This window comes from Microcaecilia unicolor, chromosome 2 (assembly GCF_901765095.1).
Source record: "Microcaecilia unicolor chromosome 2, aMicUni1.1, whole genome shotgun sequence".
Lineage (NCBI taxonomy): Eukaryota > Metazoa > Chordata > Amphibia > Gymnophiona > Siphonopidae > Microcaecilia > Microcaecilia unicolor.
In genome coordinates, this window is record NC_044032.1 from 119,751,370 (window position 1) to 119,779,039 (window position 27,670).

At 45.8% G+C, this 27,670-nt stretch overlaps 1 protein-coding gene across 3 annotated transcripts in view; it reads right to left on the bottom strand.

Annotated features, from left to right (window-relative positions):
* Nucleotides 1-27,670, bottom strand: part of AGGF1 (angiogenic factor with G-patch and FHA domains 1) — a 126,289-nt gene that overhangs the window by 81,651 nt on the left and 16,968 nt on the right. For all 3 annotated transcript variants that reach the window (XM_030193254.1, XM_030193255.1, XM_030193253.1), the window contains exons 3-5: nt 19,384-19,583; nt 17,486-17,617; nt 13,948-14,142 (exon numbers count right to left, since the gene is read on the bottom strand). In XM_030193254.1, the coding sequence (XP_030049114.1) occupies nt 13,948-14,142; nt 17,486-17,617; nt 19,384-19,583 (527 nt within the window). The remainder of the gene's footprint in view (nt 1-13,947; nt 14,143-17,485; nt 17,618-19,383; nt 19,584-27,670) is intronic.

A 27,670-nucleotide genomic window follows, 5' to 3' on the forward strand; every position in this document is an offset into this window, starting at 1 on the left:
GACAGAGAGGGAAACTGCGTGAAGGGGAGGGAACCGCCGAGGTCACCACCACTGGTACCCCCCCCCCCCCCCGGAGTCGCCGCTGCCGCCACCCCTCCACCCGGCCGTCTCTTCGCTATTCAACTTACATCTCCACAGCAGGCAGATCAGCTGAGCTGCTGTTGGCCTTCCTTCCCTGCCTGTGTCCCGCCCTCGCTGACGTTACGTCTACGAGGGCAGGACACAGGCAGAGAAGGAAGGCCGACGGGAGCTCAGCTGATCTCTGCTTGCTGCGGAGATGTAAGTTGAATAGCGAAGAGACGGGCCGGGTGGAGGGGCGGCAAACGGGGGGAGGGGGGCGGCGACCCACCAGCCCGTTTTAACGGGCTCAACGGCTAGTCTCTATAATACTAAGATGCAGTCAGTAGTCCAGCAGCGAGAGGGGTGATATCCAGTTTTTTGCATTGAGTGTCACATGTATGATTATCTCCCATTTGGTGAGATGTCATATGTGTGTGCTCGATGCAAAGAGCTCCTAGCTCTCGGAGAACGAGTCTGTTCTCTTGAGGCTAGAGTACCAGACTTGGAGGAGCTGATGGAGACAGAGGTACATAGAGGAGGCCTACAGGGACGTTGCAGAGAAGTCCCACCTCCAATCCGGCAGCCCCTGTGCTTCCTAGGAGGACGGGGGCCTTCGAAAAGGAGCGCATCACCCTGGTGAGGATGGAAGTAATCCTGTAGACCAGCACACCAGAGAAAGCAATATCCTCTCACATTGAAGATATGTTTCCAGGGGCTAGTGCCCAGATGGGAAGGGTTTGGACGGCTGTTGTGGTTGGTGATTCGATTGACTTATCTTAGAACCAATGTGTAGCTCTCAAAACATGTAGCTCCCAACATGTCTGGTGGAAGTCGGAAGATGCAGGAATGCCGCCGGGTATTTGGTTCTAAGATAAGTCATTATTTTTTTTGCATTTTGTATGTAGCCTCTTTTTCTGTGGGAAGGGTTTTGCCTATGATGAAGTAAAGTCTGTTTTTGACCACTTCAGCTCTTTAAAAACTGTTTGTTTTGAGCTACTTTGAGGATTTTCCTTCCTTTCACTTCATATTACAAGAGTATAAGTTTCATGTTTTGTGGATTACTTTTTGTCTTTGTTATTCCACACCCATCCTTTAGTATTTTAGTTAATTCATAAGATAAAACCACATTGGAGAGGAGGAGATATTGACTAACTTTTATTGTAAGAAGAACAGAAATTTATCTTTAAATGTGGACTGCAGCACCAAATGGTTTGAAACAAGAATCAGAGTTTTCAGTGTTTTTGTAAACAAAAGGGACATGTACACTGTCATATACATTCATAAGTATTTTTAAATTTTAGCTGTTGACTCATTCCTTTAGGGTTGCAATTATTTAATAGTATATATTTTAGGTTTTCCTACTGCTGTTTTTACTTAACTTTTATAAGGAGACGTTCATACTTTAAGTATATGGATACCAAAGATCAAGCTATTTTTGTAGTTACCTGGTGCCAGTGTCTTCCTTACTATCAACAACGCTTTTTTCATCATTGAAACACTTCCAAGATGGCCACTGGAATGAATAGCATCTTTTTATTTTTTAACATTTTTTTCACTTTTTATGCAACGTTTTTTTTAAATTTTAAGCAATTTGGGAAGGGTATTTGATGATTCATTGATATTGATCCTTTGTTTTGATTTTCGCTGTCATTCATATGACATTTTTCGGATTTCTAATGGTTTTTTAAAAGGTTTTAAGCAGTGTTTTCTCAAGATAATTAGCGTTTTGAGAAGGGTACAAGTAGCACCATTGGATTCTATTAGTGGTTTATACACTTTATATCATTTACAATGACACCATTTTCTATATTATTAAGGACTCCAAATCGATTATATTTAATATTTTTCCATCAAGTATTGTTCCTATAGCTAGGTATAGATTTTTATTTTTTTATGATAAATCAATGAATTTTAATTTTACAAGTGCTCTATAACCTTTAACCTCAGCATAGAGTATATAAGGTACAATCCCAGTTCAAGAAGGCAGACCCTGCTCAGCCACAGTGAAAGAGAGAGAGAACTGATGATCAGTATTTATGCTGTTTTCCTGTTTTCAAGAGCTGCTACTTGTAACTGCTGCTTGTTTTTCTTTTTTATTCATGCCCACTACTATATTTATTAAGGTTAACGCTCATATTAGAGTTATCAATCACAGTCTGGTCTGGAGGGATGTTAAGGAATCCTGGTGGTTTATGTGTTGGGTCTGTGAGTGCTTTCTGGGAACTGTGGGACCACTGGGAGTGTGGCTCCAGTAACCTAGAAATAACGGGGGATAATTTCAGAGTGGGAGACTCGCCCAGAAGCGGTTGTGACCTAGTTGGTGGGAGGAAGTTGCTACTGTACACCATGAGCGGCAGGTGCAGGCAGACCTGAGCTGTACTGGGGATAGACCCTCTAAGTGGCTGCAAGCTAACCCCAAGCAGATAGCTAGGTGCTTTCTGACAGATGGCAATTACAGCTAGTTTAACATGCTAGTATTTGCATTCCTGCTTTTCCCAGTGCAAAAAGCAAGATTATGATACTCGGTATACAATTATGTTCACAGCCTATATTACTCCAAAGTTTTCTGTGGAGGTCTGCATACTCTTTGTGGTTATATTATACCAAGCCAGTTACAAGAATTCCAACTACAGAGGTTTGCTGGAGGAGGTATGCAGGAAAGTGTAATTTTAAACATATTTATTTATTAGGATTTATTCACCGCCTTTTTGAAGGAATTCACTCAAGGCGGTGTGGTGGCACCTGAAAACTTCTCTCATTTGCCAAGAACTTTAATAAAATTAATGTGACAGAAACAGAAACCTGGCTCTGCCCTGATGACTCTGCTTCAGTCGCAGCCCTGTGCCATGGCGGTTATCTATTTTCACATACTCCTCGCTCTGCTGGCCGTGGGGGCGGTGTTGGACTACTTCTCTCTCCCTCCTCCAGATTTCAACCCCTTCTTCCACCTCAATCTCACTGTTTTTCCTCCTTTGAAGTCCACTCTATCCGCCTTTTCTCTCCTCTGCCTCTTCGAATAGCGGTCATTTATCGTCCCCCTGATAAGTCCCTTTCATCCTTTCTCAGTGACTTTGATGCCTGGCTTGCCTTCTTCCATGATCCTTCCTCCCCCTCTCTCATCCTTGGTGACTTTAATATTCCTGCTAATGATCCTTCCAACTCTTATATTTCCAAGTTACTCGCTTTAACGTCGTCCTTTAATCTCCAACTATGCTCCACCTCCCCCACTCATCAAAATGGTCACTGTCTTGATCTCATCTTCTCCTCCAACTGTTCACCCTCTAGTTTCCTTGCCTCCGATCTTCCCCTCTCTGATCACCATCTTATAACTTTCACACTTAAATCTCCTCCCTCCCAGTCCCGTCCTATCCTATCTAATTTATCTAGGAATCTTCACGACATTGACCCTTCATCTCTATCCTCCCATGTTTCAAACCTCCTCTCTACTGTGGCACCATCCACGTCTGTCAACGAGGCTGTTTCTTCTTACAACTATCCTCTGCCTTAGACACTCTTGCACCTTTGATGACCCGCCCTGTAAGGCGTACAAAACCCCAACCTTGGCTGACTTCTAATATCCGCTACCTACGTTCCTGTACCCGCTCCGCCGAACGCCTCTGGCGGAAATCTCGGGCCCTTGCTGATTTCTTACACTTTAAGTTCATGCTGACCTCCTTCCAATCTGCTCTTTTACGTGCCAAACAGGATTATTATATCCAACTGACCAACTCTCTTGGCTCTAATCCTCGACTTCTCTTCACCACATTGAACTCTCTCCTCAAGGTGCCCCCTCCCCCAACTCCCCCTTCATTATCTCCTCAGACCCTTGCTGAATTCTTTCACAACAAGGTTCAAAAGATAAACCTTGCTTTCTCTACCTCACCAGCTCTCCCTCCACTAGTCCGTTCCCCTCTCTCTCCTTCCCCTCATTCCCTTTCCTCCTTTCCTGAAGTTACTATTGAGGAAACTACACTTCTCCTTTCTTCCTCAAAATGTACCACCTGTTCCTCTGATCCCATTCCCACCCACCTTCTTAATGCCATCTCTCCTACTCTTATTCCTTTTATCTGTCACATTCTCAACCTCTCACTTTCCACTGCGACTGTCCCTGCTTCCTTTAAACATGCTGTGGTCACACCTCTCCTTAAGAAGCCTTCACTTGACCCTACTTGTCCCTCTAATTACCGACCCATCTCCCTCCTTCCTTTTCTCTCCAAATTACTTGAGCGTGCTGTTCACCGCCGCTGCCTTGATTTTCTCTCCTCACATGCTATTCTTGACCCATTACAATCTGGTTTTCGCCCTCTCCACTCAACTGAAACTGCGCTTACTAAAGTCTCCAATGACCTATTACTGGCTAAATCCAGAGGTCAATATTCCATCCTCATTCTTCTTGATCTTTCCGCTGCTTTTGACACTGTCGATCACAGCATACTTCTCGATACCCTGTCCTCACTTGGATTCCAGGGCTCTGTCCTTTCCTGGTTCTCTTCCTACCTCTCCCTCCGCACCTTTAGTGTTCACTCTGGTGGATCCTCTTCTACTTCTATCCCTCTGCCTGTCGGTGTACCTCAGGGTTCTGTTCTTGGTCCCCTCCTCTTTTCTATCTACACTTCTTCCCTTGGTTCATTAATCTCATCCCATGGCTTTTCCTACCACCTCTATGCTGATGACTCCCAAATCTACCTTTCTACCCCTGATATCTCACCTTGCATCCAAACCAAAGTTTCAGCGTGCTTGTCTGACATTGCTGCCTGGATGTCTCAACGCCACCTGAAATTAAATATGACCAAAACCGAGCTTCTCATTTTCCCCCCCAAACCCACCTCCCCGCTCCCCCCGTTTTCTATTTCTGTTGATGGCTCTCTCATTCTCCCTGTCTCCTCAGCTCGAAACCTTGGGGTCATCTTTGACTCTTCTCTCTCCTTCTCTGCTCATATCCAGCAGACCGCCAAGACCTGTCGTTTCTTTCTTTACAACATCCGTAAAATCCGCCCCTTTCTTTCCGAGCACTCTACCAAAACCCTCATCCACACCCTTGTCACCTCTCGTTTAGACTACTGCAATCTGCTTCTTGCTGGCCTCCCACTTAGTCACCTCTCCCCTCTCCAGTCGGTTCAAAACTCTGCTGCCCGTCTCATCTTCCGCCAGGGTCGCTTTACTCATACTACCCCTCTCCTCAAGACCCTTCACTGGCTCCCTATCCGTTTTCGCATCCTGTTCAAACTTCTTCTACTAACCTATAAATGTATTCACTCTGCTGCTCCCCAGTATCTCTCCACACTCGTCCTTCCCTACACCCCTTCCCGTGCACTCCGCTCCATGGATAAATCCTTCTTATCTGTTCCCTTCTCCACTACTGCCAACTCCAGACTTCGCGCCTTCTATCTCGCTGCACCCTACGCCTGGAATAAACTTCCTGAGCCCCTACGTCTTGCCCCATCCTTGGCCACCTTTAAATCTAGACTGAAAACCCACCTCTTTAACATTGCTTTTGACTCGTAACCACTTGTAACCACTCGCCTCCACCTACCCTCCTCTCTTCCTTCCCGTTCACATTAATTGATTTGATTTGCTTACTTTATTTATTTTTTGTCTATTAGATTGTAAGCTCTTTGAGCAGGGACTGTCTTTCTTCTATGTTTGTACAGCGCTGCGTATGCCTTGTAGCGCTATAGAAATGCTAAATAGTAGTAGTAGTAATATATGATGGTGCTTTTGAGGTTGGATACCAGGGACTCTGGAGAATCTCTTGCTAGGAAAAACCTGGTTAGTACCTAGAGTTAGCTGCCTCAATTGCCACTGCCATGCAGTAGAAACAGGCAGATCTTCCCTCCCAGCAAGCGTGGCTTAAAAAAGGGTGGAAGATTTGCAACACGGAAAGACTAATGGACCTTCTGAAAATGTGAATTGAGCATTTATACATACCGAGTCTCCCTTTCTGGTCTTGTTCTCTATGCAAAGGGAAGGGAAAATTAGGTTCTTACCTTGGTAATTTTCTTTCCTTTAGTCATAGCAGATGAAGCCATTACGTATGGGTTATGTCCATCAACCAGCAGGGGAGATAGAGAGCACTCAAACTTTCACAGTGCCCTCTTGGCCAGCTAGCTCCACTGCCTCTTCAGTATTTGAAGCTTCCAAAGCAGTATGGCAAACCGCAATGGGAATCACAAGAGCTTTCCTCACAGCGAACGATGGCCCATCACAAGGGCATGAACTCATAAAGGAGGGAATGCACATCCTCCTGGAGGGAATAAACTCATCCTCCTTATTGCATAAGTGGAGGGGAACACACGTGCCTCCTGGAGGGAATCACACATCCTTCCAACACACTGGAGGGAATGAACTCATCCTCCTATTTATAGAACTGGAGGGGAACACACGCACCTCCTGGAGAGAATCAACACATCCTCCAAAAGAAACATGCTGGAGGGAATGAACACATCCTCCTAAAATTTAAACTGAACATGAATCCTGAAGATTGTTTTCCAACTTTCTCCCAAGGAAGGAACTTCAGGAAATTAGAACAGAACCTGAAAAACAGATTCACAGCATACAGACAATCATACAGGGAGGGCTCATGGATTCATCTGCTATGACTAAAGGAAAGAAAATTACCAAGGTAAGAACCTAATTTTCCCTTCCTTGTCATCAAGCAGATGAAGCCATTACGTATGGGATGTAACAAAGCAATCCCTAGATAGGGTGGGAACAAGCCACACCACGCGCTAGCACTTGTGCACCAAAACGCGCATCCCTTCTGGCAGCCACATCCAGCCTGTAATGTCGGGCAAAGGAGAGCTTAGAAGCCCATGTTGCTGCACTGCATATCTCTTGAAGAGAGAGTGCTCCAGTTTCAGCCCAAGAGGAAGAAATCGCTCTAGTAGAATGTGCCTTAAAGGCTACAGGCGGAACCCTGCCGGCCAGCAGATAAGCTGAAAAGATCGTTTCTTTGAGCCAGCGGGCAATAGTGGCTTTAGACGCTGGAGACCCTCTGCGAGAACCGGATAGCAAAACAAACAGATGATCAGAAGCCCTGAAAGAGTTAGTAACTCGCAGATACTGCAGCAGAGTCCTGCGCACATCCAAAAGGTGCAGCTGCCCAAAAGATTCTGGAAACTCTTCCTCTAAAAAAGAGGGCAAGAAAATAGGCTGGTTTAAGTGAAAGGCTGAAACCACCTTAGGCATAAAGGAAGGCACGGTCCGAACCGTGACTCCAGACTCTGAAAATTGCAGAAATGGGCCTCTACAGGACAGCGTCTGGAGCTCTGACACCCGTCTCGCCGACGTAATGGCCACCAGAAAAACGGCCTTCAGTGTCAAGTCTTTCTCCGATGCTCGCCGAAGCGGCTCAAAAGGAGATGCCTGCAGGGTTTTCAAAACTAGCCCCAGGTTCCAAGCTGGACAGGGTGCTCGCACTGGAGGTCGGAGCCGAAGCACCCCTCTAAGAAACCGTGCCACATCTGGGTGAGCAGCCAAAGACACGCCTTCCACCTTACCACGAAGGGAGGCCAATGCTGCCACCTGCACCCGCAGGGAATTATAGGCCAAGCCTTTTTGTACACCTTCCTGCAAAAAGTCCAGAATCGGCGAGACAGGAGCCCGCATTGGAACAATGGCTCTGGAAGCACACCAAGACTCAAACAGGCACCAAATCCTGGCATAAGCCACGGAAGTGGACCACTTGCGGGCTTGCAGGAGAGTGGAAATAACTTTATTGGAATAACCTTTATCCCTCAATTGCGCCCTCTCAATAGCCATGCCGTAAGACCAAAGCGGCCAGCGTCCTCCATGGCTACCGGTCCCTGAGTCAACAGGTTCGGTACCAGAGGTAATGGCAGAGGAGCCTCCAGGAGCATCTGTCGGAGGTCTGCATACCAAGGTCTCCTTGGCCAATCCGGGGCGATGAGGACCACTTCTCCTGGGTGCAGCCGAATCCGCAAGAGCAGGTGCCCTATCAAGGGCCATGGGGGAAACACATAAAGTAGACCCGGAGGCCAGGGTTGAGCCAAGGCATCCAACCCCGCCGAGCGAGGATCTCTCCGTCTGCTGAAGAAGCACGGGACTTTGGTATTGGCACTTGTCGCCATTAGATCCATCACGGGCTTGCCCCATTTGGCACAGATCTGCAGGAATACTTCGTCTGCCAGATTCCATTCTGCTGGATCGATCTGATGCCTGCTCAGATAATCGGCCTGCACATTGCTCTGACCTGCAATATGAGCTGCCGACAGACACTGAAGATGCAGCTCGGCCCAGTGGCAAATCAGTTCAGCCTGCGCGGCTAGTGCTCTGCACCTTGTTCTGCCTTGTCTATTTATATAGGCCACCGTTGTCGTGTTGTCCGACATCACTCTGACAGCCAATCCTTCCAGGGTCACTTGAAAGGCCAGAAGCGCCTGAAACACCGCTTTCAACTCTAGGCGGTTGATGGACCACTCCGACTCCTCGGGTGTCCATAGACCCTGGGCATGCTTCCCCTTGCAGTGTGCGCCCCAGCCCTTCAGGCTGGCATCTGTTACCACTAGGCACCAAACGGGGAACGTCAGCGGCATTCCTCGCTGCAGCATGCTGTCCGAGAGCCACCACTCCATGCTGAGACGGGCCGCAGGGAGCCAAGTAAGTCTGCATTGGTAATCCTGAGAAATAGGAGACCATCTCCGGAGTAGGGAATATTGTAGAGGTCTCAGGTGCGCTCTCGCCCAGGGTACCACTTCCATCGTGGCTGTCATCGATCCCAGCAGCTGGACAATGTCCCAAGCTCGCGGGCGGGGCATCCTCAGGAGCAGACGGACCTGATTCTGAAGCTTGCACCGCCTTAGCTCGGGTAGGAACACATAGCCCGAGACTGTGTCGAACCTGGCCCCCAAAAACTCTAGAGATTGTGAAGGGGACAGGTGACTTTTGGCCATATTGACGACCCAGCCTAGAGATTGCAGTACTGAGACCACTCTGGCTGTAGCTTGTAAGCTCTCTGTTGCAGAGTCTGCTCTGATGAGCCAGTCGTCTAGGTACGGGTGAACCCTGATACCTTCTCGCCTGAGAAAAGCAGCTACTACCACCATTACCTTCGAAAAGGTTCGGGGAGCTGTGGCGAGGCCAAAAGGCAAGGCCCTGAACTGGAAATGTTTTCCCAACACCGCAAGCCTCAGAAACTTCTGGTGCGGGAGCCAAATCGGTATGTGCAAGTAAGCTTCTTTCAGGTCTAGAGACGTGAGAAACTCTCCTGGCTGAACCGCCGCAATGACGGAGCGCAGGGATTCCATGTGGAAATGCCGCACTCTCAGGGACTTGTTCACTTCTTTTAAGTCCAGAATAGGGCGAAAGGACCCACCTTTTCGCGGTACCACAAAGTAGATGGAGTATCAGCCGCAGCCTTGCTCGGCGGGAGGCACCGGGGTCACTGCCCCTAACTGAATCAGACCTTGTAAAGTCTCCTCCACCGCCGCCCGTTTGACGGCAGAACCGCATCGGGACTCCACAAACACATCTCTTACTGGGGCGTTGAATTCTATTCTGTATCCATCTCTGATCAGGTCCAGAACCCACTGATCTGAGGAAATCTTGGCCCACTCCTCGACAAAGAGGGAAAGCCGTCCTCCGATGACAGGCATCGAGGAGAGGGCCGGCGCACCATCATTGAGAGGGTCACCCCTGAACTCCTGGTCTTGAGCCACCGGCTGCGGAATGCTTGTCCGAGCGAAAGGAGTTCCTCTGCTGACCACGGGCACGTGAAGTGAACCCAGCAGAACGCCCCAGGCGGTACCTTCTAGCTTCACGGAAGCGAGGTCTGTACGAGGAGTGGACCGCCTGGCCCTTAGAGGAAGGCCTCTGCCTATCTTCGGGCAAGCGCTGGGGTTTTGGATCACCCAGGCCTTTCACAATTTTCTCTAACTCCTCACCAAATAGGAGAAGTCCTTGAAAAGGCAACTTCACCAACCTTTGCTTAGAGGCCATGTCCGCTGCCCAGTGTCATAGCCACAGACGACGGCGAGCCGCCACTGCTACTGCCATTTGTTTAGCCGAAGCTCTGACAAGGTCATAAAGGGCATCAGCCAGAAAGGACAAGGCCACCTCCATCCGCGGAGCCACATCCAAGAAGGGCTCCGCTCCATCTCCGGGCTGAGCCACTGCCTGTTGCAGCCAAGCTAGGCAGGCTCTCACAGCATAACAGCTGCATGCAGACGCCCGAACAGTGAGACCTGCAATTTCAAAGGGACCGTTTCAACGCTGTTTCCAGCCTACGGTCTTGAACATCCTTCAGGGCAACACCTCCTTCAACAGGGAGGGTAGTTCTCTTTATCACCGCAGTGACTAGGGCATCCACTGTAGGCATTTGAAAACGAGCCATATGTCCCTCAAGCAGAGGGTATAACTGCCCCATAGCCCTGGAAACTCTCAAAGGTCCCTCGGGGTCAGCCCACTGAGCCGAAACAAGCTCTAGGATGGAGTCATGCAAAGGGAAGGCCCGAGCAGCTTTCTTGGTAGTAGCCATCCAGGGATTACCCAAGGAGGCCATGCCACTGTCAGGATCTTCAATCGAGAGGGCCTGCAGGGTATCTGAAATAAGCGCTGGCAGCTCATCACGGTGGAAAATCCTCACCGCGGAGGGATCATCCAGATCCTGTGGTAAATCCGCACCCGACTCTGGTTCCTCAGACCAAGAACGTCTGTCAGAGTTCTCCGAATCCTCACACCCCGACCACGGGGGGGAAAAGGTGCACCACAATCTGAAGGGGAATTAACCCTTCTGCGCTTATCTTTAGGCCAAGCATCCGGGGAAAAAAGCCTCACTGGGCAGTCCCAGGCCAGAATCCATCGGGGGGGGGGGGGGGGGGGGGGGCAATCAGAGGAGCCTCAGGCGACCCTTGAGGAAGGGCTCTTTTCATCATGTATGCTTTATGCAGCAAAAGCACAAAATCCGGGGAGAAAATCTCACCCTGGGCACCCAAATCCTGTCCGGTGCTAGCCACTCCTGAAATAACCTCATCTCGAGGTGCCCCACCCGGCTCAGGTCTCTCCGTGTCCACGGAGGCCGCGCCATGCGGTGTAAGCAAAATGGCGCCCGCTGCCAGCTCAGAGTGGGAAAAAACATCGCTCGCCATGCTCGGGCCGGCTCCTACGCCAATACAGCACGATTTACAGAGCCGTGCTGCTGATTTGTGCTTGCCACAAGTGGAACAGCGCTTTACATTGTCTGCAGCCATCGCCGAAAAACGGCGGTAAAATCCAAAATGGCGGTTTCGCGCCAAAATCGCCCCGATCACGGGCCCACCCCGGAGGAGTTGGAAAACACTCTTACCTCAAAGGATCTAGTGTACAACTACGATCCTGCTGAAAATCAGGTCAAAAACCTCTGTTCCAGCGTCTCTGCGTTTAAAAACGCGACGCAACTTTTTTTTTTTTTTTTTTTTTAAGCTGTGAGGAAAGCAGAGGTATTGAAGACTCCGGAGGCTCAGATGAGTGGGAAAGGCAGGGAAAGGGCGAACCTATATGCCTGCATCCACTGTTGGTGGGTAAGGACAGGGAAAGCAAGGCAATATGTCCACATCCACAGAGGTATGGGTAAGGCAGGGAAAGGGCTAACCTATGTGCCTTTAAAGTGAAGCTGCTATAGCCTCCAACACCCCGGTTAACAACTGGCAAGCCAGGAACCACCTCCCGGCAGATTTTTCTGGAGCTCGAACAAGCTGCAGCCACCCTGCTAAGGGAGATAGAGAATACTGAAGAGGCAGTGGAGCTAGCTGGCCAAGAGGGCACTGTGAAAGTTTGAGTGCTCTCTATCTCCCCTGCTGGTTGATGGACATAACCCATACGTAATGGCTTCATCTGCTTGATGACAAGGAATAGAGTATTTAGGGGGGAATTGATTAAGCAGCATTAGGGACTTAAGTAGCGTTATTTGGGACTTACGCTGCTTGACTACAAATATCACAGTGATATTTAAGTCGCCGCGGGTAAAGTAGTAATGAGATGCCAATATGCAAATGCATGTTTTGCTTCTCATTGCTATGCAAATACCTTAATGCAACTTGCAGTGATACATTTTAGCTGACTTAATGTAATTTACCCTAATTGACAGTATTGTGTATTCCTGGAATTATGTTCTGGTTTTCTTTTCTTTAGGGGCCCATTTACAGAGCGGCAGTAAGCCCAACGTGGGCTTACCACTCGCTCTTTCGGGACTACCACCGGCTCAGCACAGCCACCGGCAGTAGTCCTGCACCAAGCACACGGCATTTCCGGGGGGAAAAGAAAACCCCCGAAAATGGCTTGCATTGCAATAATCCGGTAGTAATCAGGCATTGTTGCATGCTGCCTGGTTACCGCGGGATTAGCAAAGGAGCTCTTATCGCCACCTCAATGTGTGGTGGTAAGGGCTCCCCATCACATGGCCACACAGTAAGAATTATCTTACTGCGTGCCCATTTTTTGGGGGGAGGCTTTTACCGGCTGCAGAGAAAATGGCCCTGGCGTGCGGGGAAAAACGTTCCCCGCTGCTAGCGCAGGGCCCTTTTTCCTGCAGCTTGGTAAAAGGACCCCCTAATTTAACTGCCCAACTGGAAGATTGTAGCAGTACATAAAGCAATTGGTATGTTACGTATGTTATGCAAGTCGAGTTAGGGCCCAAAATTCATGGTAAAATAACCCCAGCATTTTGCTGCGGTTATTTTACCATCTGGAAGCATCGGGCCGCAGCTTGCTCCCATGTTGGCCAATCAGGATCCCCCAGGCTTCCGGGCTCTCCCCCCCTCCTCGACTGAGTGATAGGGAATGTAGATGGCATGAATGGGAAGACTGGATAGGCCACATGGTCTCTATCTGCCTACATTTTGTTTCTCTATTTCTATGTTTTTATTTTAAGCCCCCACCTGCACAAGGCCCATCCACCCCCCACAAATACTACAAGGTAGCCCTTGCCCACCAAAGGGCTACCTTGGTATCATTGGTGGTCTGGGGGGGGGGGGGGGGGGTCTTTGAACAAGAGTGATGACATTTTGGATCAGACCCATGGTCCATCTAGACCATGTGTAACAAACATACATATACAATGTCGGCACTTGCACGAGTTGCCTGCCAATTTACCAATCTACATGTGGACGTACCACTAATTAACAAAAGAGGTTACAATCCATAGTTATAAACAGCTTAGAGGCAGGAATTAGAAAAAGACGATTAAGGGGGATAATTCCCTTCAATCCTCCAGTAAAAAGTTTGTCAAAGGAGCAGTTTTGCAAAACATATACGTGCAAAGGAGTGGTTGTAAATCCCAATGCTGAAATATCAAGACTTACACAAGTATTTCCTTTGTAAAATGGGGAATACATGTGTCCATTTTGGTCCCACCCAAGCCCTATCAAAACCACACCCCCTTGTAATCTACAGGTAGAGCAGACTTACACATGTAAGTATCGGCTTTCACATGAATATGCAATATACATGTGTAAATCACAAAAATGGCTTCTAAAATAAGGGCCTAAATAAACAAATAAAAAGCAAGACTATATACACCTCTCCTGCAAAATTTAGAAGTGTACAGAAATTATGTACTAGAATAAAACTTTGTACAACAGAAACAAATATCTTTGAGTTTACCTATGACCGGAGCCTATTGTCAATATGTTTAGAGATACTTTTGAAATCAGGATTGGTTAAAATTGCCCCTGTAGTATTTCATTATTTAGCAGCAGATTTGGTTTCAGCAGAAAAATTCATAAAAGAAACAGTGACCATATTCTACAGCAGAGGAATATCATTTCTGGAAAAAAATTAATGATCTTGTTTTTCTTATACTTTTGAACACTTGTCAACAAATTTTTAGAAAAATATATTTCAATTTAAAAAAGGCAATGTAAACTATATTTTTAAAACATGTGAAACAATTACCGTTTCCTCATTGGTTGTGGTCATGTAGAGATCTTGCTTTTTACTCTTTCCCTTTTTCTCTTTGGCCAGCAAGGTACTTGAACAATCCATCTGGTAGGACTGCAAATCCACTCGCGAATGAAACTGATAACGTCCACTTTCAACATCGAGGTAATAATAAATTCCAGTGTTAGGGTCATAATACAGTTTACTTTCCTTTGGAATGAAGAAAAACAAAACAATGCACTAAATGTTTCATGCCAATCTGCAGAAGGTTACTTGAAGCACTCCAACCAACTTAAAATGTACTGTATAAACTTCAACACTTCTGATTTGAATAGAACAAAAATCATAATGCCTCTGTATTGCTCCATGGTGAAACTGCACCTTGAGTATTGTATGCAATTTTCATCACTGTAAGTCAGAAAGGATATAATAGACCTGGAAATGGTGCAGAGAAGGGTGACCAAAATCATTAAGGGGATGGAACGACTCAAATATGAGGAAAGGATGAAGAGGTTAGAGCTCTTCTGCTTGGAGAAGAGATGGCTGAGAGGAGATAAGATAGAGGTCTATAAAATCCAATGGAGTGGAACAGGCAAATGAGAATCAATGGTTTACTCTATTAAAAAGTACAGAGACTGTAATTTCTTTGAGTATCTCCTAAAGTAGCACATTTAAAACTAAAAGGAGAAAATACTTTTTCACTCAACATATAATTAAAGCTCTGAAATACAGAATGACACGGGGACAGGAACAGAGCTCACGGGGATAGAGCCTTTGGGGATGGGGACAGAGACAGAGTCTATGGAGATGGGGACAAACTTTGTCTCATTACCTCTCGCCTTGACTACTGCAACCTACTCCTCACTGGCCTTCCACTTTGCCATCTATCCCCCCCCTTCAGTCCATTCAGAACTCTGCTGCATGTCTTATCTTCCGCCTGGACCGATATACTCATTATCACTCCTCTCCTCAAGTCACTTCACTGGCTTCCGATCAGGTACCGCATACAGTTCAAGCTTCTCCTATTAACCTACAAATGCACTCGATCTGCAGCTCCTCCCTACCTCTCTACCCTCATCTCCCCTTACGTTCCTACCTGTAACATCCGCTCTCAAGACAAAGCCCTCCTTTCAGTACCCTTCTCCACCACCGCCAACTCCAGGCTCCACCCTTTCTGCCTCGCCTCACTCCATACCTGGAATAAACTCCTTGAGCCCATATGCCAGGCCCCCTCCCTGCCCATCTTCAAAGCCTTGCTCAAAGCCCACCTCTTCAATGTCGCCTTCGGCACCTAACCACCATACCTCTATTCAGGAAATCTAGACTGCCCCCACTTGACACTTCGCCTTTTAGATTGTAAGCTCTTTTGAGCAGGGACCATCCTTTTGTTAAACTGTACAGTGCTGCATAACCCTAGTAGCGCTCTAGAAATGTTAAGTAGTAGTAGTAGTAGTAGTATTCTCTAATGCAGACATTTTGATTTTTTGGAAAAACATGCAAAAGTGCTGGCCAAAACTGGCAAAACTTGCACGGGGGCTCTTGTGCATTCCTGCTACCAGCACATCTTCTGCGAGGACATTTTCTATTGTGGGAAGGACTGTAGAAGACAGGAGAACTAGACTGAATCCCGAGATTGTTGACGAATTATTATCCATCCACAGATTAAAAAATCATAACAGTGCTTCCTAGGGCTTATTTCTCCCCCACTAGGGCATACAGACTGGGTTGTATTTTGTACCCCTGGGTGGATTAGGGTTCCTTGGGGTAGTAGAAGTAAGATACTGTTGGGGTTGGAAGGCTAGGGGTGGCAGGGGGGTGTTATTATAGTTACTTGTTGTTTGTGATTTATAAACATCATCATTCTCTACTTAAACTCATTCTAGAGCAAGTGCTAAAAGCAGTTAATGTAGCTGGGTTTAAAAAAGGCTTGATAGTGGGCTCAGCCCGAGAGAAACTTTCAATAGTATTATGTTTAAATATTTTTTATTCAGTTATCAACAACCTTTTCAAAATACAAAATTGCAAATAGTCAAACATTTTTCCACAACAACTAACAATGATATGTACAACCAATTTTCACTCAGAACATATCCCCCTCTTCCCATCCCCCCATCCCTTGCCAGTATGTATATAGTGCGCTACTATATACATCATGGATTGCATAAATCTTAGCCGTGATTACCTAATCTTCAATCTCTCAATTTTTTAGTTTTATAATTTTTTTAATTATATAAGGGAAGAAAAAACTAAGCGGGTCAAGCGAACTAATTGTGCTGTCTTTTCATCTCCTGCTAGTTTTCAAAAGTGTCACTACAACACTAATGTTATAATTAGAACTGGGCATGAAACTGTCATATACATTGAAGATTTGTTGTTTTGAAGAGGAGTCATAGGAGGATTTTGACCAATGACTGCAACGAGGTCATTATAAAGTGCACTGAGCAGTTTTGAAATCTACTGTGCTTGAACTGCTGAGGTCTTTTTTCCTCCCTTATATAATTAAAAAAGCTAACCCCCCCCACACCTATTTACTATGCCTCGTGCTAATGCCAACACAGCCTACTGACTTTGAATGGGTTGTGTCGAATTACCTCACAGCTTAGTAAACAGGGGGGGGGGGGGGGTAAAAATTGTAAATATTTTTTTAAAAAATGAAATAATTAAATGTTTCGTTAATACTATTGAAAGTTTCTCTTTGGCTATTTAACTTGGGGCCTTGTTTTTTTAGCACGCACTAACACTAGAGACACCCATAGGAATATATGGGTGTCTGTAGCGTTAGCGCATCCTAATTTTTAGCGAGCTAAAAACGCTAGCGCAACTTAGTAAACTGTTATTATGGTAGAGCTGAGGAAAGCCACTGCTTAGCCCTGGGAAGTAGCATGGATCTTGCTACTTTCTGGGACCCTGCCAAGAACTTGTGACTTATACGGGCCACTGTTGGAAACATAGGATCCAACTTTTCAAAATGAATGGGGGTGCTAAACCTAATGGAAATGACCTCTTCCTGTACATAGTCAAAGAGTTTGCTCAATATTAGGGGTGCTCCAACATCCATTGCAACCACAGACCTGGCTCCTATGGTTAGAAACAGGATGCCGGGCTAGATGGGCCCTTGATCTCATCCAGTAGATAACTTTCATGTTCTTATGTGAAGCATGCCTCTCGGGGTAAACATTGCTCTTTCATGGTATCATACACCTTTACTAGGCAAAGTTCTCTTGTTTTCAAAACAAAAGGACTTGCTGCTATATCTTACAGTGTCACAAAGTTGGTAGCTCCACTTTCACAGAGGTGTACTACTGCTGTGAAGAATTCAGCAAGTGGCTAAGGATCAGAGAGAACAGGTGGATCAGAAAGAAGAGATCTGGAGTTCTTGGTACATACTACTAAAGAAACTATATCCATTAAAATACATTTTAATGTAGTAAGAAACATGTTTTTTTTTTTAATTAAAAAAACTTGGTTGATAGTTATAAAAGCAAATGTGATGTTACTTCTAAAATACTTTGTATGTTACCTAGAAAAAAAGAAAATCAGAGAAAGCTTGTACCGAGTCATAGTAGAAGCCAGTGTTGTAATCATAATATAATCCTGAGCTTTCGTCATACGTAAATCCGGTTTGTGACACTGCAGCTTCTGCGGTGGCTCTTAAACTCTCTGCTAATGATGTTCCTTCCAGTTCCTTTAAAAAAAAAAAAAAAAGGCAAATGAGTATGTCAAGTCAGTACTTTGCAATTCATTTTATTGACTCAATGGTTTGGGATCTCAGGAAAGAAGCCACAGACAGCAAAGCCACAGTGACTCAGTTACATTCAAAACAGTAGCACTATAGAAATGATAAGTAGTAGTAGTAGTATGAGGTTCCCACAGAACAAGGTTGAGGCTAGAGGTGTGAAAGGGGAGTAGACTATTATAGTTACTGTAGCAGCCTCACAACCAGGAGAACAAGGTTCAATTCCCACTGCAGCTCCTTATGACTCTGGACAAGTCACTCAACCCTCTATTGCCACAGGTACAAAATAAGTACCGGTATATAATATGTAAAACCGCTTTGATTGCAACCATAAAAAGGTGGTAAATTAAATTCCACTCCCTATAATCTGGTCCCCATCCCCACCCATCCCCCCCAGTCAGTTTGGATCAATCCCCACCCTATCCCCGCATCTTCTTCCTCACTCCCCATCATATTGCCACTGTCCCCTCACCATCCTCATAGTTTTCTTTCTCATCCCCAACCCCCCTTTTGATCAATCTCGTAAATTATCACCCCTACCACTGCAATTTCCCCACCCCTAGCTGTCTGTTCGTCTGTCCAATTTAGATTGTAAGCTCTGTTGAGCAGGGACTGTCTTTTCATGTTAATTTGTACAGCGCTGCGTAAGTCTAGTAGCACTATAGAAATGTTTAATAGTAGTAGTAGTAGTAAATTCCAAACAATAAATAAATAAAATAAATAATTAAATATATATATATATTTTTCTTATTATTAACACCTTATGTTAACCAAGTAAGTAAAATACTAAAGCAAATAAGTACTGATTAAGATGTTTTTTTTTAAAATATCAAAGTCCTTAATGTTCTCACTGTTCCACCAAGTTGACACTAGAGGTGTGCAGGGGGGCATAATCTGGGCCCCATCCCCACCTGTCCCCAGTTAATTTGGATGAATCCCCACCCCATCAACAACATAAATTAATCTTTTGTCACAAATATTGTGGAATTTGCATAGATGAATGAAGCTGCATCAAGAGGCAAGAAGAAAATGGACATCGTACAGAGATAAGTATTGTCGCTGTACTATACATTAGTCATGTTGATATCCTCTTGAGTCCGATGATTGAAAAATATGCTAGTCCATCCATATAGTGATATATATATATATATATATTAGATTTGGTCAGAAAAATAATAAATGTGCCCAATATATATATAAATTGGGCACATTTATTATTTTTCTGAGCAAATCTAATTTAAACTTTGCCAAGTGTGTATATTTTTGATTGTGATTGAGCTTGGTTTTTTGTTATTATCTCCTGATTTTTGTTTCAAATAATACTTTAGCCACAATCAACAACAACAGATCTGCAGAGCTGGGTTTCTAATAGATATTAATTGATCTAAATGAAAAAATCTAAATTAGTTTAGCTGTTTCCCTTCAGACATGCTTTGTATTTGATCAAAATGTATTTAGAGATATTTGATACCATTCATTATTCTTGAATAAAATGATCTGAAGATATCATGGTGTAGATGTGCAGACTCGACAGATCCTATGGTCATTTAAGTGCCATCGTATTCTATTTCTTTATCACCTTTCTATTATTGGCTATAATTTCAAGTGAGAAGTAATGGCATACTGACGCAGCTTGAACACTGCAAGTCTGAGTTGTTTTGTTGAAATCTTTTTTTTTTTTGGTCAATACTAAATAAACCTACAGTTCCAAATACCTCTGAATTTTGCATTGGACCATTCTCTTGTTCTTCTGCAGTCGCTGCATAGACGACACCAGAGTGAACATTACCCTCTGAAGTTAACTGATCTGTAGTTTTAGGATGTACACCATCGTTTCCTTTATCTGCCAGTCCTTGTACTTCACTTACATTCGTTGAAAGGTCATTGTTCTGATAATAGTTCTGTGACTGGTAATCTGTAGAAACAAAAGCATATCAAGAAATTACCTTGCCTAGACAAGTACTATATTATACCCATAAACCCAAGCAAGCACATTTAACTTAGCCACATTGAGCCCGCACAAGCTGGGAAAATGTGGGATACAAGTGAACCAAATAAATAAATAGGAATTTTCTATATTCACAGCATATCTTCTTAGATTTACAACTTAGCAAAACTATTAATTTACTGTTCCTTCTAAATGCTGACCAATACATGCCACTGTGATGGACCACTGCCTGTTAACTGGTCCTGTAGTAGCAGGAAAGCACCCTTATGATCAACAGCTTGCTACAGCCTCTTTACTGACTTCTGCTCCGTCACAGGCAAAAATTCATGAAAATTACTCTGTGGTATCATAGTTTCCTCTCTAAGCATCAGGGTCGGCTTAACCATTGGACCAGGTGAGTCTCTGGCCTAGGGCGCTGGCAAATAAGGGTGCCAAAATACCCAGCTTCTGACCTCACCTGATCTGCAGGTTAAGCCTTTTCTTCCTCTCCCTGTGGGTCCAGCAGTGCTCCCTCTCCTCTCTCCTAGTCCTGCAAATTCTATGTCAGTTACCAGAAGCAGCAGCAGCAGCAGCATGACAGGCTGCCTTCAGCCAGCCCATGGGTTTTCCCTCTGTCGTGTTCTTCCCTCCTCTGATGCAATTTCCTGTGGGCGGAACGTGACAGAGGGAAAACAAAGGGGCTGGCCGAAGACAGCCTGTCATGCTGCTGCTACAGCTGGCAAATGACGTAGACTTTACAGGACCACAGGGGAGGGAGGGAGGGAGACGCAGGAAGAGGAACAGACGAGAGGGAAATAAAGTGGACCTGGGGGAGAGGACAGATACCAAACCTGGGGGACGAGGGGGCGCTGGAACAGATGTAAAAGAGGGGGAGGCCATCAAAGCTAGTTGGATCAGGATGCCACTTTTTCTTGAGCTGGCCCAGCTAAGCACAACAGGCATTCCTAATGCAGAGTGGCACCAGTATTATGCAACAACCTGCAAACATCTTTGATAACTTATTCTCTCATTACCCACAAAGTCTAATGGCCACCTATCCATGTCTTTTCATGAATAGCCCTTATCAGCATATCAGCTCTTTGGTCCCTAATCCACTGCCATAGCTTCTATGGGTGGTCTTATCAGTGGCCTCCTACTCCTGAAGACTATCAGCTACTGAATAATAAAGCTACCTTAACTCTTGCCTTTTATGCTGTGTTTAACACTTGCAACAGCACTGCTATATGTTTTCTCAATAGTTGTGTATGTTTGGGGGGGTGGGGGGAGGAACCCCCTGTATACTTGTTATTAGTTGGTGGGTTTGAATGTTAGGGGGAAGAACAGTTTCTTATACATCACCTCTTCTCTCAGACATGACTGAGGAAGAATAGGAGATGTGAAAGTTGTATAAAAGACAGGGCAGGCTGCTGCTTCTCTCTTTCGTTTTGTCATCTCTCTTCCAATCTCCTCAGGTCTTTAAGAAATTTCCACTACTGTACTCCAGTCCTCACGCCATCTCCTGTTAACTCTCTCCATCCACCTAAGCCCCTTCCATCCAAGGTACAACCCTTGACTCCTTCCTTTTATCCAATCTGAGGAATTAGAAAGGGTCAATGAAAAGGGCAAACGCCAAGATTGCATTTGGCAGGGAGATGGGGTACACTGTTGCTAGCAGTGAGTTATCCTAGGCCAGAAAATCTGGAGACATGGCTGCCTTGCTGTTCTCACTCTCTCCCATCTTCCTCTCTTTATCCCTGCTGTATTTCTCCCCCTCTTCTTCTCTCAAGTCTTCCCTTTGCCTGCTGTAGCATTTCCTACTGTAGCAGTGAAAACTTTTCCTTTTCACACCTAAAACTGACTTGGGTCAGCAGGTGGCTTTTATAGTATGTGTAATGAAGGCCTAATTTATTTTTATTTATTAACCACCCTTATGAAAGGATTCACCCAAGGCGGTATCAGGTGCAGTTTAACATAAAATTCACAATTTTGAAAATGACCAAATATAAATACAATAAATGAGCTGAAATTGGAAAAGAGAAATTTAAACCTAATAATAGGACTAACAAGAAACAGTATCAAAAATATACACATTTAACAGCACTGCAGAACAATCATATAACAGAAATATGATAAATGTCAATACAATACAAACAATACCATAGAATGGAAGAACATTCAATAACATAGATATAATACAATATTAACATAATATCAGTGAAACACCTAATAAGCAATACAGCTTATTAGGTGATACATTTTTGTCCATAATATGCACTAATTAGCGCATAGTTCACTAAATATGATCATTTTTGCAAAGAACATAATATCTTTATTTGCATCTTCTAATGCGCATAAGCATTCAAGTGCTATGGTTTACTGCCTGCTTGCTACGGCATAATAGGAAGTCATATATGAAAATAGGCTGCAATTCTATAAAGGGTACCGAAAATTAAGCACCAAGACGAAGCACACTTAGATTCAGTATATGGTACTGAAAAATGGCACCGAACTCTGCGCACAGTGCTAATCTATAAACAGTGCTCCGAGTTGCACGCCATTTCTTGAATAGTGCTTAGAGCCAATTTCTGTGCCCATATTTGGGCGCGAGGATTTACACCATGGCATGTAAGTTTGGCACAGATCCCCAGTAGCCAGTATTCTCCAAGGAGAGCAGTCCAAGTATTCTCACATCTGGGTGATGTCATCGGAGCTCAATGCGAAGATTGATTAGCGAGATGATTGTAGAAATTTCTAGCAGCGTCCTACTGCATATGTGCTGGTGCCTTCCTTCCCGAAGAGCGAGAGCAGGTTCCTCAGTCATGTAAAATAGCTAAAGAATACAACTCCATGGGGAGGTGGGAGGGTATGTGAGAATACTTGGCCTGCTGTCCTCAGAGAATATCTGCTACAGGTGAGTAACTTTGCTTTTTCCAAGGACAAACAGGCAGTCCATATTCTCACATCTGGGAATCCCTAGATACCAGGCTCACAGAAAACAACAACAGTAGGACAATAGGGACTCGAAACATCGGGGCCTCAAAGTCAATTAACCTGAAAAACAGAGAGACCAGTGTGGGGGTGTGTGGTAAGATGGCGTCCTAGCTTGCTGCATGAGCGACTCAGTTGTTTGCTGGCAATTCCTCGAACTTTTTCTTTGAGATGCCCCAAACAAACAGGAAGGTAACGACGAAGGGCCAGCCGCCGATGTCCCTAACGTCATCTCCAGCAAACGCTCGACCGCTTTGTGAGAAGCTCTTTCTTAACTGGCGTAGCAAGCCCCGCATTCACTGACGGCGGAGCGTCGCCATTCTTGGGGCCGGATACCACCCTATCGCCGCCGGAGCTGAACCCACCTCCTTGTCCTGCGAGATCCAGGGTACAGTCAGTAGGCCTATCTGGAACCGAAGATGTTGACAGTATAAACCTATTCGGCAGTTTCCTCCCTGGTCACGTAGAGAAAAACAACCTGGAGCAAGAGACTCCCCAGGAGGTTACAATGGCGGCTATTTGGAAAGCGGTCCAGAATTTAACCGTTGAAGTGGCTAAATCAACCAGAGAAATGTCGACAATAGTGAGTAAACTCACAACAATATCTGAATCTCCAGATAAGGTTAAGACTGAATCTACAAACCAAATTCTTCAGGTAAAAGAAGATATTAACAGTGTGAAATCTACAGTGGAAGTCTTAGTCAAGGATAAAGTCCTGACATGCCGCAAAATAGAACAAATAAGACTATTGAATTTTCTAAAATCACAAGGATTGACACCTTACGATTTCTTCAAAAAATATCTACAAGAAATATTGAAATTATCTCCACCAGATATTCCTCCATGTAACAAATATACCGTCATCACAAAGAAATGAACCTGACATACAAAATTTAACAGCATTCTTAGAAGATTCAGGTACATTGATAGTATCTTTTGTCTTTGAGCAAGACTTAAATATGATAATGAAGTTATCTACTATAATAAAACGCACCTCCAATGTTCTGAAGCTGACTCCGTGGCTTCATTGAAGGGTTCGTAACGGTGTCACATCTCTCTATGCCCCGCCCTCACGTCAAAACGAGATGACGTCGAGGGCGGGCACTGCCCTCGCGTCAAAACGTCATGGTGTCGAGGGCGGGGAATCTGAAGGCAGGACTGGTGAGGGAACAAAATCGAAGGCTGGAGACGGACAATACATTATGACGTCGAGGCCAGGTAAGCAGAAAGCGGGAGGACTGAGGGAACAAAATTGAAGGATGCAGACGGCCAGGCTACAGACGGCCATCGCTGGGTGGCTGGAGGGGGAGGCAGGGGACAGAGGAGAATCGCAGGATGGCTGTAGGGGGGGGGGGGCAGGGGACAGAGCATAATCGCTGGGTGGTTGGGGGGGGGAGCAGAGGAGAATCGCTGGGTGGCTCGAAGGGGGGCAGCGGAGAGAGGAGAATCGCTGGGTGGCTCGAAGGGGGGCAGCGGAGAGAGGAGAATCGCTGGGTGGCAGAAGGGGGGGCAGGGGAGAGAGCATAATTGCTGGGTGGCTGAAGGGGGGCCAGGGGACAGAGGAGAATCGGTGGATGGCTCGAGGGGGGGCAGTGCAGACAGGAGAATCCCTGGGTGGCTGGAGGGGGGCAGGGGAGACAGGAGAATCGCTGGGTGGCTGGAGGGGACAGAAGACAATCAAACACACTCTCTCTCACACACACACACTCGCAAGGTGCTGCCAACCAGGCAGAGGGGGGAGGGGCAGGGGCTCCTGAGACAGGAGGGGAGGGGAACGCAGAGGGGGGAGGGGGTCCTGAGACCTGACAGGGGGCGACGGGATCCTGAGACCAGAGGGGAGGGGGTCCCCACGCCACAGATGGAGGGGGGAGGTATCTCTGTCACACACACACTCTCTAGCTCACAGTCAGTGTCTTTCTCTCTCTCACTCTCACACAGTATCACATTCACTCTCTATGTGTCACAGTCACTCTCTCACACTCTGTCTCTCACACACACTCTCTCTCTCACACACAGTGTATCTGTCAAACACACTCTCTCACACACTCACTGTGTCTCACATATGCACTCGCACACACTCTCATTCAAACACACACTCTCTCTCTCTCACAGACACACTCGCACCCAGACGCACTCTCTCTGTGTCACACACAGACACTCGCACATTCACTCTCTCTCTCTCTCACACACTCTCTGAAACATACACACTCTGAGGAAAACCTTGCTAGCGCCTGTTTCATTTGTGTCAGAAATGGGCCTTATTTACTAGTACTTCAAATATTCCTCAGCTTTATTCTGTGGTCAAAAAATTTAGATATACCCTGATGTGACTAAAACAACACAACAGAGAAGGAAACACTTTTTGACCTTAAGAAAAGAAGAGCTATAGGAGCAACTTTTACATTAGTTTACCCTTGTAAATGCCTGATTCGTATGCTGGGGATTAAATACGTATTCTTTGAACCAAATCAACTACGGATTTTTCTGGACTCAAAAAACCCAACTAGCCGACCGATTGAAACATCTGAAGCAGCTATAATGGAATGATAATGGAAAAAAAAAAAAGAACAGGACTAGGCCAATTTGGACTTTAATATTCTGATTTTCCTTTTCTTTAATCTCCTCATGTTTACTAAACCACTCCCCCAGACTGTCTTTTTGTGGTCTAAGGAAGAGTTAAAATGTTATAACTTGTAATTTTTTTCTTATATACTAATTCCTCTGTATTGCCTAACAATCTTTTGTTTGTAAAAATTAAAATTCAATAAATAAATAATTTAAAAAAAATAACCTGAAACTATTTACATACTAGTTGTGAAGGTGCCGCCTGGAACTGAAGAAAACTGGGCCTAGAGGGGGTGGAGTTGGAATCTAGACACCGAACAAATTCTTCAGAACTGCCTGACTAAACCGCTGGGTATCCTGCTCAAGGAAGTAAGATGTGAATGTGCGGACAGTAGACCACGTTACAGCTTTGCAAATCTTGTCTATGGAGGCTGACCTCAAGTGGACTACCGACATTGCCATGGCTCTGACATTATGAGCCTTGACATAACCCTCTAGATGTGCTCTTGATCATTCAATCATCCAGATAGGGAAATAAATACTCCCAGTCTGTGCAAAATCACTTACACTACTGCTAGACACTTGGTGAATACCCTGGAAGCTGATGCAAGGACATATGGCAGAAAGCCATACTGGTAGTGGTGTTTCTCGGTTCAGAATCTGATAAACTTCCTGTGACTGGGAAATATCAAAATAGGCATCCATTAAGTCCAGAGAGCACAGCCAATCTTTTTCCTGAATCATGGGAAGTAGGGTGCCCAGGGAAATCATCCTGAATTTTTCTTTGACAAGGAAATGTTCAAGGCCCTTAGGTCTAGGATAGGATGAAATCCTCCCCATCTTTTTGGGCACAAGGAAAGTATCTGGAATAAAATCCCTTCCCCTCGTGTCATTGCTTCGACCGCATTGGCCTACAGAAGGAAAAATTATGCCTTACCTGATAATTTTCTTTCTTTCTTTAATCGCAGCAGATGAATCCAGAGACTTGTGGGTTGTGTCCATTTACCAGCAGGTGGAAGAGATCACTGACTTTCACCCAGTGGAATAGGAAGGATAGCTCCTCAGAGAGTCAGTATGTCTCATACCAAAGCAGAGGACACATGCAGGCTTCTATTCGCACAAACGAGCTAACGCTTAGAAAAAATATGGAGAGACAACCAAGTGGCCACTCTACAGATCTCATCTAGAAAGAAAACTATTGACTCCGCCCATAAAGTCATCAAAGCACAACTAGAATGAGCACACAATGAACCATGCGCCGGTAGCAGAAAAGGACGATCAAACAGAAGCCTGATCACATCTGCGTACCAGGGTCTTCTGGGCCAATCCGGGGCTACTAGGATCACTCGGCCGGGACGACTGGCAATGCGAGTCAGTAACCTGCCCACCATTGGCCATGGGGGAAAGGCATAGAGCAAGCCCCTGGGCCAAAGTTGAAGAAGGGCATCGATGCCTTCTGAGCCCAGCTCTCATCCCCTGCTGAAGAAACAGGGAACCTTCGCATTGAATGTGGTGGCTATTAAGTCCATCTCTGGCATTCCCCAACAGCCAGTTATCTGATCGAAGGCCAGAGGGGAGAACGTCCACTCCCCCGGCTCCAACTGGTGGTGACTGAGAATGCCCGCTTGCACATTCTGTGACCCCCCACTATATGAGCTGCTGCCAAGAAAGAGAGATGAGTCAGATCAGTGCCGCCTCGCACGCTAGGGGTGCACTCTTGGTGCCCCCCTGACGGTTTACGTAGGCGACCGCCATCGCATTGTCCGAAAGAACTCGAACTTGGCCACCGCAGAGAAGAGACAAACTCCGAAAGGGCCAGATGAATCGCCTTTAACTCCAAGTGGTTGATGGACCATGACACCTCCGTCGAAGTCCAAACGCCCTGGGCCATCTGTTGGAGGCAATGAGCCCCACAGCCAGACAGTGTATCTTCCAGTCCAGGGTTGCCAGAGGAATGCCTGACTCCCGATTCTTTTGAATGAACCACCAGTGCATGATTGCGTGAAGACGGGCTAAACATGGCACCCGAACCTCGTAATCCTCCAAGAGCGGAGACCAACGGCTCAGAAGGTGCCACTGGAGGGGGCGCAAGTGAGCTCTGGCCCACTTTACCATGTTCAAGGTGGAGGCCATGGAACTTAGAACTTGTACAAAGTTCCAAGTCCGCGGGTTCAGACTTTGAAACAGCGCTCGTAACTGAGCCTGTAACTGCTGTGCTCGAGCTAAAGGAAGAGAAACTATCCCTGTTCAGGTAACGAAGCATACCCCCAAGTATTCCAGCATTTGGGAGGGTGTTAGGCTGCACTTTGGGAAGTTTATCACCCAACCAAGCGACTGAAGCAACCCAACCACTTTGTCGGTTGCCCCCTGACTCTCCACGAAAGACGCCCACACAAGCCAGTCGTCTAGATAGGGATGGACCTGAATCCCTTCCTTCCTGACATAGGCCGCCACTACTACCAGGACCTTGGAAAAGGTCCGAGGCGCTGTGGCTAGGCCGAAGGGCATCGCTATGAATTGAA